Source organism: Scatophagus argus, chromosome 10, assembly GCF_020382885.2.
Source record: "Scatophagus argus isolate fScaArg1 chromosome 10, fScaArg1.pri, whole genome shotgun sequence".
Classification (NCBI taxonomy): Eukaryota; Metazoa; Chordata; class Actinopteri; family Scatophagidae; genus Scatophagus; species Scatophagus argus.
Window position 1 is genome coordinate 6,702,755 of NC_058502.1, and position 15,137 is coordinate 6,717,891.

The window sequence follows — 15,137 nt, forward strand, 5'->3', positions numbered from 1 at the left end:
TTGAATTGATGATTTATTCTTAAGGTAAACATTTTATTCAAAAATAAATTACCAGAGATATCTTTAAAAGGCAGACAGACATCGTCTCCAACCCACTCGTCACAATCAAATTCTATCAGAATCGAAATATTCGCACCACGTTTCTACTAACGTCCGTCCTCATGAGGAGAATACTAGTGTGAATCCTACAGCAGCAACGCATCATTCTCAAACAAACAAATCACAGACTGGTGACGCTGATCAAGAGAACAAACAGCCATCGTCAACCAATTCACTATAAAATGTATACAAAGTTCATTTAAATATTTAACTCGATGTACATGCCCGATTTGTAATATGTGAACACAGAAAAAGAGCGAGACTGTACAGTATGGGACTGATGCTCGAGGCAACCTGGATGGAATCAATGCAAAAGAGCTCAGACAGATGTGATGCAGCTGTTGAACAAAGTGGGGTTCAGTCAGATTCCTCCTGTGGACTAATCACACTGTAATTCTATAAGTCACTCGCCACTTGACTGACTCTGCGGTCTTTGGATGAAATCTGAATTACTGGGTTCTTATCTTTGCTGATCCAGAGAGGCAGAGGGAAAGAATCACTTCCTGTCAGTTAAAGGAATAGTTCAGCATTTTTTAGAAAAATGCACAGCTGCCTGCAAAGAGTCAGACGAGAGGATACAACTCTCACATGTAAGATGGATATGAAGTTACGGCCAACAGTCAGTTAGCTTAGCTTAACATAAAGCTTGGTAATGGGCTGACAACTAGCCTGGCTCTTACAGGTAATAAATCTGCCCACCTGCACCTCTGAAGCCCAGCATTTAACACATCTGTTTACTTTGTACTTAACAGTGGAGAAAAAAAAAAGTTATTTTCTGGAGCACCTTGAGATTTAACCGTGTGTGAATTTTAGAAATGAGACATACTGTGATAATTACTAGGCCTTAGAGGTACTGGAACAGTCAGATTTTTACACACTGGAGAGGATAGTAACCGTTTAAGGCCTTTGGTCTTTACGCTGAGCTAAACTAACCGGCTTAGCTGTTGGCAGTAGCTTCAAATTGTTCCTACAGGTATGAGTGATGTCAATTTTCTGATCTAACAAGAAACCAAATACAGGTTTTTCCAAGAAGTGAACTATTTGAGTACGAGCTTAAAAAAAGATCTAAATCTCTAACAGCAGAAGCAAGAATCAAACTTACAGCATGCAGCTCCTGAAAAATGTAAGAGGAAACAGATGCTTGTGCTGCTTTGACGAAAGGCAGAGGAAGAGAAAGTGGTTCAAAAATGACAGTCCAATCTGTAGAGGCCTGCGCTCTAAAAGCTATTAGCTAGCCTAATGCTACAAAACACGGTAGCTCTTAATGCCACACAGAGGGCCAAGCGCTGGCAGGTCCGCTACAAGACAATAAAGGCCAGATAAAAAGCATCAGCTGTAAAATTAAAAACGGATGAAACTGCGGCTCAGGGGCTCGAGGCTTCTTGCAGTTCTCTGCGAGGTTACAATCACACAATATTAAAAGGGAAACACAGAGACAGAAAAATTTACTGAGAAGCCTGACAAGATGAAACCTGATCTGAGAGGTTTACTATGTTACCTGATCAACACACCTCAAAACTTAGTGTTGAGAAATAAATACATGGAGGCAGGTAGGTGAACTAGAAGTACATCAGAGGGAGAAAAATAGTTTTGCTTGATTTCCCGCACTCTTCTGTTCTCAGTTCAGATTTGTACAACCAGACACGCTCAACATTTGACAGTTAAAACAGCTTCTTCAGTTTGACATGGTTTCAACTTACTTCCAATTCAGCAGAATCATAAAATCCATTTCCTGATTTTACTGAAATAATAAAACATAACAATGACCTTATTATTAGTCGTTAATTAGTCGCTTGTGCTTTCAGGGAATATTAATTAACAGGCTGAAGTGTCTGGCCCGTACAACAGAACGATTACATGCACAGAAGAGGATTTTATTTGCATCCATCGTTGATAACAGCTGCCCACGTCGGTGTCAGTTTCCCTGAATTACAGCTCAGTCCTGAAGCAAGTGCAGTCCACTACCAGCAAAGATGTGTGTGAGCCTACAGTATACTTTACAAAACTAGCTGCATCAATAACAGCATGGCACAACAGAGAAGATGACAGTCCATCGGGTCCTGCAAGAGGTTATGCCGTCAGTTCCTCTGCTGGGTCCTCTCATGAACATGCAGTTTCTGCTTTGAGGCACTGGGGGGCGATGAAGAGCACAGTACACAGCAAGCCTACAGGTCCACAAGAGCAAATAAAGATGGGACAGAGACATGATGATGTGTGTGCGTGTGTGTGTGTGTGTGTGTGTGTGTGTGTTGGGGGGGTGGGGTGTCAGCTTTGGTGTTGAACTAGTTCCACAGTTCTAGGATTGAACACAATGAGCGAGTGGGCAGGAGGGAGATGAACATGACAAGAGGGAAGACATGATGATGATGATGAAGAGGAAGAGCGTCAGTGAGTCTTTAACTTGGTGTGCTGTGAGCCCTGTTCCGTCAAGCTGGCTTTGATAGAGTTAACCACCGTCTGCCTGACGTTGTCTTCCATATAATGTTCACTTAATGGCTTCAAAACCTGCAGGTGAGGAGAAAGGGGAGACAAAAAGAGGGTTTTGTGTGAGAACAAGTCAAACTAACTCAGCAGAAATCAGTTCATAAAAGGGGACAAAGAAACTGAAAGAAAGCAAGTTAGGAAAGAGAGAAACATTTAAAATAAAGGAACAAAAACAGGATACAGTCTCCGACATGCTGACCGAACATAATCAACTCACAAGACAACAGAACAAAACTTCTTCAACAGAATAAGAAAAAAACATTAAAGGAAAAAGAAAGCAGCCAGCTAAGATTAATAACCGTTTGGGCAGGCTTTAAATCCTTGAGATTATGAGATGGACCCAGCGCTACATTCAGTGAAGTTCAAAGGATGTCCACGCTGAGTGGGATCCAGGGGCGAAAGTATAAGAAACCAGCACCACCGGGCTGAAAATTAATAATAATAAAATAAAAAAAGCCAGCAAACTGCAGAAGTTTCAGCATTAAAAGTAAGTTTAACAGTCTGTAAATCCACAAGTCGTCCAGCAGCTACTTAGTCTTCTTGTAGTTGTTGTTGAGAGGAGACAGAGCTCTGAGTCCCAGTGTCACTCCTGATGGGAATGAGGGGAGGAGAGAGACGGGCCAAGCCAGGCGGCTCCTGACAGGCTCCAAAAGTTTGGAAAACACCTGAGAGAACAGCAGGGAGGAACGAAGGAGTTAAACAGGGAACAAGACTGACAGGCAGACAGATGGTGGAGCAGAAAGAGGGGGAAAAAAAGATGGAGAGAAACTGATCCCGAAGTTTGGGGAGAGATTAAGGAGAAATATGGGGAACAAAAGAAAAGAGGAGAGATGAATGACTGAAGAAAAACGGTAAATGTTGAACAATATAAATGAAAAGAACACAGGAAACCGGTAGCAGGAAGTGGAGGGAGAGAAAAGGAAAAGGAAAGGAAATGAGGCAGGATGTTGTGAACGTCAGGCAGGCAGAAGATCAGAAAAAAGGGACGCAACACCTCTCACCTTTCTGACTGTCTTCTGTAAAGCAGAGGAAAGGGGGAGAGAGACAAAAGCAGAGGAAGGGGGGAGAAGTCAGAGGACACATGAGGGCTACGTTTGTGGAGCATCCCAAACATTCAAGACACTCAAATAGATGAAAAACACAGACAATCTGGCTTCATATTTGTACTCCTGAGCACAGAGGTCAACAAATGATGGCCGACCGCAGAGAGAGAAAATAAAAATGAGTGCTGACAGAGTGTCAGTGTGGAGGGTGAAGTGAAACCCTTTAGAGTATGTGAGATGGACGATGGGATGTGAAGACACAGAAGACAATCATCAACATCTAGTGGACGGAAGGGAAAACACAGAGACAACAGGACAGAGTTTTGGTTCTCGGGCCTTTAAAAAAAAAACAACAAAACCTAAAAGTGAACAGTAATGAAAGAAACTTCAGTGAGAAAACCACAAGAAAATCAGAGGAAACAACAATAGCTCAGATGATAAAACACAGACACACACTGTAGTGTATACTGTTGAATTCCCGGAGAAAAATAAAATGAAGAAAAGGTCACTCACTTAATAAATTAATTAATAAATAAAAATGTTGTTGTTACTGTCATTTTCCTAATGTAATGAAGACAGTTTCTATATTATTATAAACCTAACGAACCAGCTGCAATAAAACGGAATCTGCTCAACAAACTTCCATTTTCCAGTTCTGCCCCATTTCACCTACAGTGTACCTACAATTTCTAGCTTAAAATGCCTGATATAAACTCCTATAGCATAATATCTCAACAACCATCAACAACAACCACTATGAATTTAGCCATTTAATTGTTATCCTTTCAGCCAAACCAGGTGAACTAACCTGGGCACAAACACACACACAGACACACACAGACTACCCACCTGTTCCCAGAGTGTCTCGGCCACCAGATCTATCATCGTTCCCACCTCCCGAAACTCTCCAGAATACTTCACATACGCCCAGACGCAGAGCGACAGCAACGCCAACCCCATGACCAGGTTAGCCAGCGCTGCTAAGGTGCTCAGACCGATGAAGCCCGTCACCCCCGACAACACGTAGGTGACAAACATGACCGCGAAAAGTGTGGCGGGTGTGCGCGCTGTGTAGAAGATGTTTTTGCCGTCATTGTGCTTGGAGAAGTTGCTGTAAGCCTCGTCCAGCTCCCCCTCCAGTTGGTTCTGGTAGCGCTGGCAGAACTCCTCGCCGCCCATTTTCTTCACGGAGCGGAAGTAACGCACCGAGTGCTCGCGGAACTCCTCGTGGCATCGCTCCAGGTCAGCCGGGGCGATGTATGGCTTGTCCCCACCGCAGACCTGAAAGGACATGTTGGTGTAAGTGACAGGACAAAGTGTGACGAACAGAAGAGATTTAAGGCAAAACAAAGATGGTTTCTTACCAGCTCCATGTTCTTACTGTACATGTCTTTGGCTCCTGCCACAGCGGTCAGGTTGTTGGCTTCTGCAGTTGCCTGACAAGCAGGAAAAGACATTGAGATAAGAAAATAGTTTTAATTAGCCCAGGAAATGAGAACCAAAACTTTAAGTGTGAACTATATTTAATGAGATCCCTCAGTTTTGTGAGAGTAACTAACCTGCAGCATAGACTTTGGGTGAGGGAGTTCCTCCCCTTGGTAAATCTTTATGTAAGCCTGCAGGAATGTAAAATAATACAGATTAACACACCAGTCGTTCAATGTTGAAGTTCTGGCAGCTAACGCGGCACGTACTTCTTTAAAACTCACTTTTTACATTGTGTCTTCACAAAGTAATTTCTTTAAAAAACTGACATCAATTTTGTGTCATTTTTAAATGATTAGTTCGGTGTCAGGGTGGATTAAGCAGGCTGTGCATATATCAACCTGTGCCCTCTCAATGTGAAAAGTACCAGGCTTTAAATAAAATCCTGCACGACCTTAAAGTACTCCAGGAGATCTCTGCAGGTGACTTTGTTGCCTCCGATCTCCTTCTCTACCAGGCGGCCTGGAGCCAGGAGGAGAGGCACCAGCTTGGCCAGCTCCCTCTTAAAATCTCCATCGATGTCTAAAACACACAAACATTTCAGTCCGCTTTAGCTACTGCCCTTCATTATCAGTACATGTGTGCGTTGTATGTTTTCTCACCTTTCAGCCTGCCGTCAAAGTACGGGTTGGTGGCCACCTTGAGGCCAGGATGAGGCAGCAGGAAGCAGCCGATGTTGGAGAAGCAGGAGTGGATGTGCTTCCTCACGTTCTGCAGCTCTTCGTGTTGGTTCTGCTTCACCTGTGTCAGCAGACAACAGTACACACAGTTAAATGTGTGTTTTGACTGCTGTGTGAATGTGTACACACAAGAGTGTGACCTGTCCTCACCTGCAGTCTTTTCTCCAGGAAGTTGTTGCCTCCCTCAAGTCCGTAGTTGTGTTCGTAAGGATAACTCCAGTCCCGAATCAGGAACATCAAGGACTGAAACACACCACCAACATCACAGGGATCATAAAATTGTGATTTACAGTTACAGGGCAAATGACATCGTAATTCTCAAGCCTGATATTTATTCCATTCCAATATAATTCTTTATAAAAACACCATTCTCTGAGCAGCTGCATATTTAAATAAATATTCATATTGACAAGGTGCATGTTCAATGGTTTATGACATTTATTAATTGGGACTATAAACATTCAACACTCCATACATAAATGAACAGTCAACAGCAGCAGCCATTACCTGGAAAGGTTTCAGGTAGATTTCCTCCATTGCCAGTCGGCCATATTCCGTGAACAGCTACAGGAGAAAAGAACTAAATCATGATCAAAAAACAAAGTTATTGTGACAGACTTTGGTGTCTCTGAGAAGAAGAAATGACATCAACCTGCAGATGCTGCAGGTCGTCCTCCTGTATGTTCTGGGAGAGATTGTAAACCTAAAAACAAAGACACAAACACAATATGAGACATAAATGCTGACATTTAAAGGGAAAAAAGCAACAGTGTGTTTTTCACCTTTAAGTCTCACCTGTACAGAGCTGGTCATTGTGCTCAGAGCAAATACAGTGGCACAGTCCTTTATGGTGGACTGGCTGTCAAACGCTCCCTGAGTATCAACAAGGAGCACAGCAACCTGTTTGGATGAGATACAATAACTGCAATGTGCTGCCAAACTGAACAAGTTTGCTTTAAATTATTATGCATTTAATTGAACAATGAGCATACTAATTGAATATTTGCTAGTTTCCACCTAAGATAAATTTAAAACATGTGTGTCAACATTCAAAGGACATATAGCACTGTTTGAGGACTGTCTACCTTGCTGCCATCAGGCTTTTCGACCACAAAGACTTCGCTCCAGATCTGAATTCCTGTGGTCTCCCTCTCGCAGCCTCCCCTCCAGGTGAACCCTGTCAGTGGCTCATCATCACCTCCTATCCATGACTCACTCTGTGGCAGCAGGAAAGGGGGGGGGGCATGAAGAGAGGAGAAACAACAGAGGAGAAGAAAGCTGGTTGAAAAAAATTAAATGATGAGGTGGAGTTATAATGTTAAAGCCCCACACACACACACCAAAGTGCGTATGGAGCCCCGTATAACTAGAGACTGTAATCTGGGGTGATTATCAAACACTGGTAAAGTTTGTTGTTTTACTGTTACAAGCCCATCATCACAAAAATGCTCAGGTATTACTCAAAACACAAAAGGTTTTAAGTAAAAGTTGTGTCCTTGTTTGTTTTTCCAGGACATAAGTGAGGAGATCAACTGACCACAAACAGGAAATGTACAAACAAACCACAAAAGCAAATACCTGATTTGCAAGACAAAGCATGCATGAACACTGATTCCTGCTTACTACAACATGACGTGTGCTGAATGCCTGGTATTGAATCTTGTGACAGAACAAGACAGTAATGTGTCATCTGATAATAACAAATACCTGCAGTTCAGTAACAGTCCAGTAAGATCAACACTATTTGTAAGATGAACTTCTGTATATAACACAATATAAAGAACCACAGCCTGAACTAAAAGTATCACTGTGCGGTGAAAAATGTGAACATGTGCAGAGTGGGTCAGCCTTGCACGAGGGTCCAAGTTCATGCTGCTCAACGACTGTTAGAAAGGGCCCTGACATTCCTCTGTTTTTCCTGTTGTGTGTGTGTTCAAGTGTAGACAGTGTGCTGAGTGTGTGCAAGTGTGAGTGTTAGAGGGAATAAGCTGAAGCGAATGTAAGGTGATCCTGGCTGTTTCAGTATGTCCAGCTGCTGCCAGAAGGTCTCAGGGACCACTTGCTGATACTTGTGTCCATGTAGGCACACAGTTGTTGCATGGACAAGAACTCAAGAATGTGTGTGTATGTATGTAATGTACTACTTTGTGTTATACGTATTCACAGCCGTTATTTCAAAAGACCAGTAACCACAGAAGACCACAAGGTGTATTAGACCGAAACCCACAATAACTTTGGGTTATTAGAAGAGAAAAATAATCATAATCTCCTCCCCAGAAGCCTGAGGCAAACTAACACCACACTGTCTGAGTCATGCACCTTGCTGGAACTCACCTGATTGATTATCTCAGTATGAGACCAAAACAGGACGCACTTCTCAGTGACACATTACGGCACACATGCCAGTCCTGGCTGTAATCTCATCTGCTGTACTAATTCATCCAACCCGCCTGTTTTTACAGTCTCTACCGACCATGAATCTTACACAATATTAAAGACCTGGAGGAAAGACTAACTGTTTTACGGTTACTTAGCAGAGAACTTTACAAATAGTTGAACAATTTTAATATATTTATCTCACTAACACTGTGCACGAGTGTAAGGCCAAGTCTATTTATCACAAAATAATTTTTTAATAGTGTGTTGTTATATTAGGATTGATAAAGTTATGCCAGATGTGTCACACCAATTTGTTTAAAGGAGGAGTCATTTCAGAATAACTGGACCAGAGTGCATTTGCTAGTCATGAAAGGCTTGTAAATAACTGCGTCACTGGCCTACTGAAGTTGGGAAGTTAATAACTGATCGTCGGTGCCTAATTAACAGATGAGATTACCCTTTTTGATATGAATATAAAAAGTACAGTGTGGCAGTCAGCAATTTCACAAGGACACTTTCAAGGATTCACCAGTGACAGAACAAATGCAAAAAAAGACAAAAACAACAAACAAAACAAAAAAAAAAAAAATCAAGCCAAAGTAAATGTTATATCTACATTAATTTATCTCATCAGAAAGAGTGTAGGATGTACTAATAAATCAGAGCTATTAAAAAGATATTTGCAATAAGCTTTGCAGTTTATAGGTTACCAATTAATGCTAGAGACAAGAATCAAAGAATCAAAAAAACGTGTTAAAGTAAGTGTTGCAGCTCACCTGCACACAGTGTTGTGTGTGAAACATCTGTTTCATTTCTGCATTCAACATTTAAATTTGTATTTAAACATTTTCAATACTGTGTGATGAACATCAACAATGCAACTTTTTCAATAAAACAATAAGCACATCACTGGGCAAGTTAAGTGAACATTGCGAATAAACGTACATGAAAATGTTACACGTTATTTATCTCACCTGACTGTGCATATAGCGCAGCATGAAGTCCAGCAGGAAGGACTTGCCCTTGCGGAAGGCCCCGGCCACAGAAACGACCACCACATTCAGGTCCTTCACATGATCCTGCAGCAGGATCTTCTCCAGAGCAGCAGCATCCAGCTCAAAGCTGTGCTCATCCTCGTTGGCCAGGACGATCTGGATGGGCCTGGCCTTCTCTTCCTCTACCGCAGCCTGAAGGCATGAGTTTGCAATATCAATCAGCACTTTCCCTGGCATTGAGAGAGCTTTAAGCTATCACACTGGGGATTAAACGGGTTTCATGGTGGGGAGAGCGAACAGAATGTAGCAAGGTTGAGATCAGCCAACAAAGTCACATGAACACATTCAGGAAACTGACATTAAGGAATTCAGCAAGAAATACACTGAGACTTTACCTCTTCTTCCTGAATCTCTTCATCTGGAGAGGGGATGAGGCTGGCATTTTTGCCTGAGTTTGAGACTTTGATCCTGGGAAGCAGTTCATCCTCCAGGTCTTCAGGTCTGACTAAAGGGGGCTTCTGCTTATACTGAAATATGGGAACATCTTCCACGCCACTTAAGCCTTTAGATAACAGGACCAAGAAGAGAGAAAAAGATAAAATCACACAATGAACTTTAAGTGAGAAGAAAGAAAAGAATGCAGAGGCAGTGTTGCACAGGATGCTCAAAATACATTTTGCTGAATAACAGATTTCAGTGCCATAAGTTTGTTTACGTGTGGGAGACTGACTATTATTTTGAGAAGTGAAAAACACACTGAACTGACCCATATGTGGTTAGATTATTGACTGTATTCTTTCCAGCATTTTGTGCTGGGCTAAATACTGTTATGCACTCTGGTCTACACATCTAGGTCAAACTCGAAACACATAGCTCTGTGCTTAAAATCACAAAGGGGCAACAGCATTTTTCATTTTGAAGTTTCTGTGAAAGTCTTTCCTTTGAATCTAATCAGTTTTCTAAAATGAGTAGATTTCAGACATCTATGAAGCATTTCACAAATTAAGCTACTTTAAAAAAAATGTTATTCTGCTTTTAACATTATCACAGGTTACCCTCATTCTCTGCTTTCCCAACATCACGGTTGCAGGATTAAGATGACACTCCCTGAAGTACCTACACCTGACACAAGGTCCGCTGAACAGGTAGGACAGCAAGTATCAAGCATTGCTCATTCAAATATTAAGTGATTAACCCTTCAACTGTGCTGACTATTCTCTCGCCACACACAAATTTAGGTTTAGGGAAGCCAACAGAACCCAGCAGATAGCTCTTGTCACTGCTTAACTGACACACCTTGGACACACCACCTGTATGCAGTGGTAAAATCTGCCATAACGTCATCTACCTCGAGCAAGTAAAAACACATTCTGATGGCACATCAAGATGATATACAGCAAACACCAACTGTCATGAACACCCTTTCAGACTTTACTTGTAAGGTTGCCTGTCAGGGGAGAACAGTGACTTACTCTTCGCTAATTAGCCAAACAAATGCTGTCTGACCTGCTTATTATTTTCTTAATTAATCGATTAATTTCCTGAAGCGAAAGGTGACATCTTTAAATGTCCTCCTTTGTCTCCCTACCAGTCCAAAATCTTCACAACAAACCACTATATCTTGTATATTTGCTGGTTGTCTAAGGAATCAACCAATTGTTTCAGCTCTAATGATGGCAATTATCTAAAGATGTAGATGATTGTAGTTATTAAAATCTTTTTTCTGATGCCTGTTTTCTGAAGTCTGTTTAGTTGAGAGGGCAATAACAGCTTGTGAGACAGAAGAAAACCTCTTAAAGAAACTTATAGAGTTTTGTCTTTAACCTGAACATCAGCAGTAGAGCAGCTGATGCTGTTCAAACAGGTTTCTTACAAACCTGTCCCCCATGTAGGGCCCCAGGTAGCATCAAGCAGTGAGCACACAAATTAGATTTCAGATTACCCAAGTAAGAAAACAAGACAGCCTGAGATAACACCTAAAATAAATTCAAACAGTATGATTTCAAATTTGCATTTTCACTGACAGAACTGGTTCTCTAGCTTCCGAAATCCACACTATGCTGGGCGTTATTGATAGGTAGATAATAATTCAAAAACAACCACAGCATGATTGAGGCAATGTTAAAGATACAGTCATTCTTAGCTGTTATGCTATGTGTTTTTTTTATTTTATTCACTGTTTTTATAGTGGTGTAAATGCAGGTTTGTCTGACTGCCTGGGTCAGCACTGGCAGTGGATGCCACTGGACTCTGTCAAAACCCAAGGCCATTTCAAGGTGGTGAGAGCCCAACTTTTGGAATACCAAGAGGACAACAGCAAATGGACCAGTCGAGGAATAGCCAGAGGTGCCTCACATTCCCGCAGGGCAGCAGCAAAGCTGTGCTAGTACTGAAGCATCAAGCATGAAGCAGTTACAGTAATCTGCACGGCACACAAATTAGCCCTGCTCATTTCCTCTATCTGTGGCAGTGCAGGTTCCCCCCTTGTCCAGAGCAGCACTCAGCAGGATGAAGTGGCACAGACTGAAACCTCAGAGGGGACTCGCACAAAGACACTATTCTGCAAGGACCGCGAGAAGTGTGCATTGAAGTAGAATGTTTGCGAGAGACAAGACACAAAAAGCATGCAAGGAAGCATTACAGACAGAGAAAAACCATTAGCTTGACTGATATGGACATTCACTGCTACACTCACACATCATGATAGAGTGGCTAATGCACTGACCTACTCCTCAGCTTGCAGAAACGAGGGCAAAACTAAACTTAGCTACATTACTTTTTATCTTATAGAGACACTGAGCAGATGTTAACTGCCCTACATGTTTCCCTGCTCATACAGTCACACGCAAAGGTACCAAGGGACGAGTTTGTATGGTACATCACACACATAAAGTATAAAGCATCACACATAAACACATAAGCCTATTCAGTCTTGCATCCCTCCAATTCTGATGATGGTCTATCTTTAACTATGCATGTCAAGAATAGAGTGTGTCTACGCAAGCTAGCCTACATCTCAATGCTGTGTCCCAAATAAGCACTCCCTTCCCTGGACTCCTGCACTATATCTGAGGCAGACTTTGATAAGGTTATGGTCCACTTAATTTCACCAGCTGTTTAAATATCAGAGGCTTCATACTTTACAGAGATAATTTTGCAGGCTCTTTCAGGACATTTAGTGCAGGAATGAAGAGCTCAACAAATCTCCTGCAAAGTGGAGACAAATATTCTGCAAGCAAGATTTAGCTCAATTGCTGAGGTGTTGCTTGTGAAGATATTTCACATTTTAATTTGGACCAAAAAAAAGAGAACACTGGTACTTAAGTGCTTGAAAAGTGGGGATTTTCAACACCCTCTTCTAGTCTTGTCTGCTCCAGGCTATGTTTTTAAATAACCTGAAAAATATCATTTAAAACGACCAGAAAACATGTGTGTATTATATATCAAGATAACAAGTTTGCAGAGACAGAGTTTATGAGTAAGAACGAGAAATCCACTGTAACCCATTAAGATGCAGGTACACTGACTTCCCAGCGCACCAGAGCCAAAAGACAACCTGACACGGCCCCTCTGGACAAGAGTCAAGGAGGGCAAATGTTGAGTTGCTGCAAGCAGCCCAATAGGGAGCCCGTGAGGACAAAGTGCAGATTAAAAGCAGCAGTAGTTAGTGAATGTTATTGCAACAGAGTCAGCTGGCCTGCAGGAAAGTATACATAAGGGTTATCATGATAAGGGGCTCCTGACCATAATTAACCAACATGCTGAGCAGAAGACACAAGGTTTATACACAAGGTTTACTTTTTATAGATAAAAGTAACAGACAATGGCAAAGAAGGAGTAAATTTGTCCACTTATTTTCCACTGCCTTATTAGCAGAGGAAACACATGCCAGTTTTAAGGCGGTCTACTCTGCATTGGGGGCTCTGAGAAACTTTTGTTTTTGATAAATCACGTAATTTCTTGGTGTATAAAGCATCACCAGAAGCAGACAATAGTCTTCTTTCCTGCACTTGACAAAGCACTTTTCACTACAGCTTTAAATTCAATTTCAGGGCAGCACCGTTGTCACAGATGAGATGATCATTACTCATTAACCAGTTTTTACTGTACATTTGGTGGCTTCCCACAGAAAAACCTCGACTGTTATATTTACAAAAATATAAAATAACACTGAAGCTTAAGAACCCTGTCCAAAGAAATACTTCTATATACTTCTGGCACTGCTGTCACATTTATTTTGAAAAGGGGGAAATTGGTGGGAATACAGAAAATAATAAAATTCAAATTTGTAACCAACTTATATTCATTGTGATCTTCAATATTAAGCTGAGGTACACACTTCGAACTTGCATATAATGCAATGCAAGAGAGAAAAATCAGCATTGGGCCAAGTCAGCATCAGGAAACACTCTGTTCATAGCCATTTTTCTCTTTTGATAGGACTAAATTATATGTTTATAATTTTTTTTACATCTTTCTTCCAACAGCAGCCAAGTCCACAATGAATGCTGAAGTGCTTTTTTACTTGCTCTAACCATTACTCTTGTTCATACTTGCCAGTAAACAATCCCTTTCTAAAGCACTTTCAATTTAAATGATGGGGAGACAAAATCCACAAAAAAAGTAATGTCTCTTTTTAACAATTACTTGCCTTGCACTCACTCATCTACTTGTACTCAGACGACAAAATTAGCCTCGTGATTACGTGGTTAAGTCTGTTGCCAAATTGAGCAGACTTTTAATGGAGTCTTTAAAAATACCCGAGTCATTAGAGGGATGAGGAGATTAACGCAGAGTTACGTGCTGTGTGTAGTTAGGACGGGAGTCCGTTACAGGAAACGGGTGTAAGGCGGACTGTTTCGAAGTTCAGAAACGGTGCAGATGAAGCCAATACACGGTGACTGTGCAACAACAGGCAGGCTTAGAGACAAGAGACCCCCGGACCATCCGGTGGTCCTCTAGGGCCAGGTGAGAGTGACGGTCCGGACACATGAGCCGACAGGTGTCGCGGTTGAATTCTGTATCCGGGTCAGAATGAGTTCTTAACAATAGCGCTCAGCCCAGGTTATACAGAGTAAACATATTTCTGACAAAGCGAAAACGCAGACTGGTAAAACATGTACCACCTTTAGCAAATTTTCCTACAGTTTGTACTGTGTTGACACAACGTTTGCGAACTGGGGGAGGCATATGCTGGCACGGATACCACAATTGGCAGGACACCGCGGGTCTCCCAACTGAAAACAGAAACGTCTGGCTAACGGAAAAGCGAGAGTTTGTCACTAACAAAGACGGAGACGACAGAAACCAAAGCAATTTGAATTTTAATTCGCCTCCTCGACCTCGCAATCGGTTCGCCGTCTTAAATCTATCCGACAAAATCAATAACGGTTTACCTTCGTCAACGACTTGGCTTTTGCAATTAGGCTCGAAGTGATTTCTGCTCCTCAACCCGCTCACCTCCGCCATCTTGGACAACTGAATTCGAACGTGGCTGACGTCAAGAAGCTTTTTTTCTTCTCACGCCGCCTGCTGAAGTTCAGGCTGCTCCGAGGCTGCCGCAGCCGGGTCAAGTACGCTGAACTCTAATGGAAATTATGTTTTCATTTCACTGAAGAAAAACAGTTTCTTTTCATATTTTTTACATGTCGAAAGCACACAAACTTTCAAGTCATTACATATTTGAAAAATGAGGTTTTAAAACTGGTCTAACTCTGTAAACTGAACGCAGGGGCGTAGCAAAGAAATCAGGATCCCGTGCAACAGTATTGTCCTTGACAATGGAAACAGATGGAAATGCCCTCAGTATTGTTTTGGAGATGTTGGGGACTGTAGAGATGAGCATTTTAGACTTTATTTACTGCTTCTAGACGAAAAACACTTCTTTGAACAGAATATTCCTGGTTGTTATATTTTCTTTGAGAGGATCATGTTTTTTCTTTGTCTGTAAAAACACTGAATACATTTTGGCT

General features: G+C 41.7%; 1 protein-coding gene across 1 annotated transcript; it reads right to left on the minus strand.

Annotated features, from left to right (window-relative positions):
* atl2 (atlastin GTPase 2) lies at positions 1-14,718 on the minus strand. Its single transcript, XM_046401844.1, has 14 exons — positions 14,562-14,718; positions 9,561-9,727; positions 9,145-9,357; positions 6,877-7,008; positions 6,587-6,691; positions 6,444-6,494; positions 6,299-6,355; positions 5,942-6,034; positions 5,714-5,852; positions 5,506-5,633; positions 5,186-5,242; positions 4,991-5,062; positions 4,476-4,907; positions 1-2,604 (listed from the first exon to the last, which is right to left on the minus strand). The coding sequence occupies exons 1-14, from the start codon at positions 14,632-14,634 to the stop codon at positions 2,485-2,487; spliced, it is 1,839 nt and encodes a 612-aa protein (XP_046257800.1). The 5' UTR covers positions 14,635-14,718; the 3' UTR covers positions 1-2,484.
* Between the last annotated feature and the right edge of the window lie 419 nt (positions 14,719-15,137).

Bases quoted from the DNA above. Each gene is read 5' to 3' on its own strand.
- atl2 (XM_046401844.1), bottom strand. From the start codon at position 14,634: ATGGCGGAGGTGAGCGGGTTGAGGAGCAGAAATCACTTCGAGCCTAAT. The intron at 9,358-9,560 runs GTAAAGTCTCAG...TCATGCCTTCAG, and splicing joins AAGAGATTCAGGAAGAAGAG to GCTGCGGTAGAGGAAGAGAA. The intron at 5,634-5,713 runs GTGAGAAAACAT...TGTGTGTTTTAG, and splicing joins CTTTGACGGCAGGCTGAAAG to ACATCGATGGAGATTTTAAG.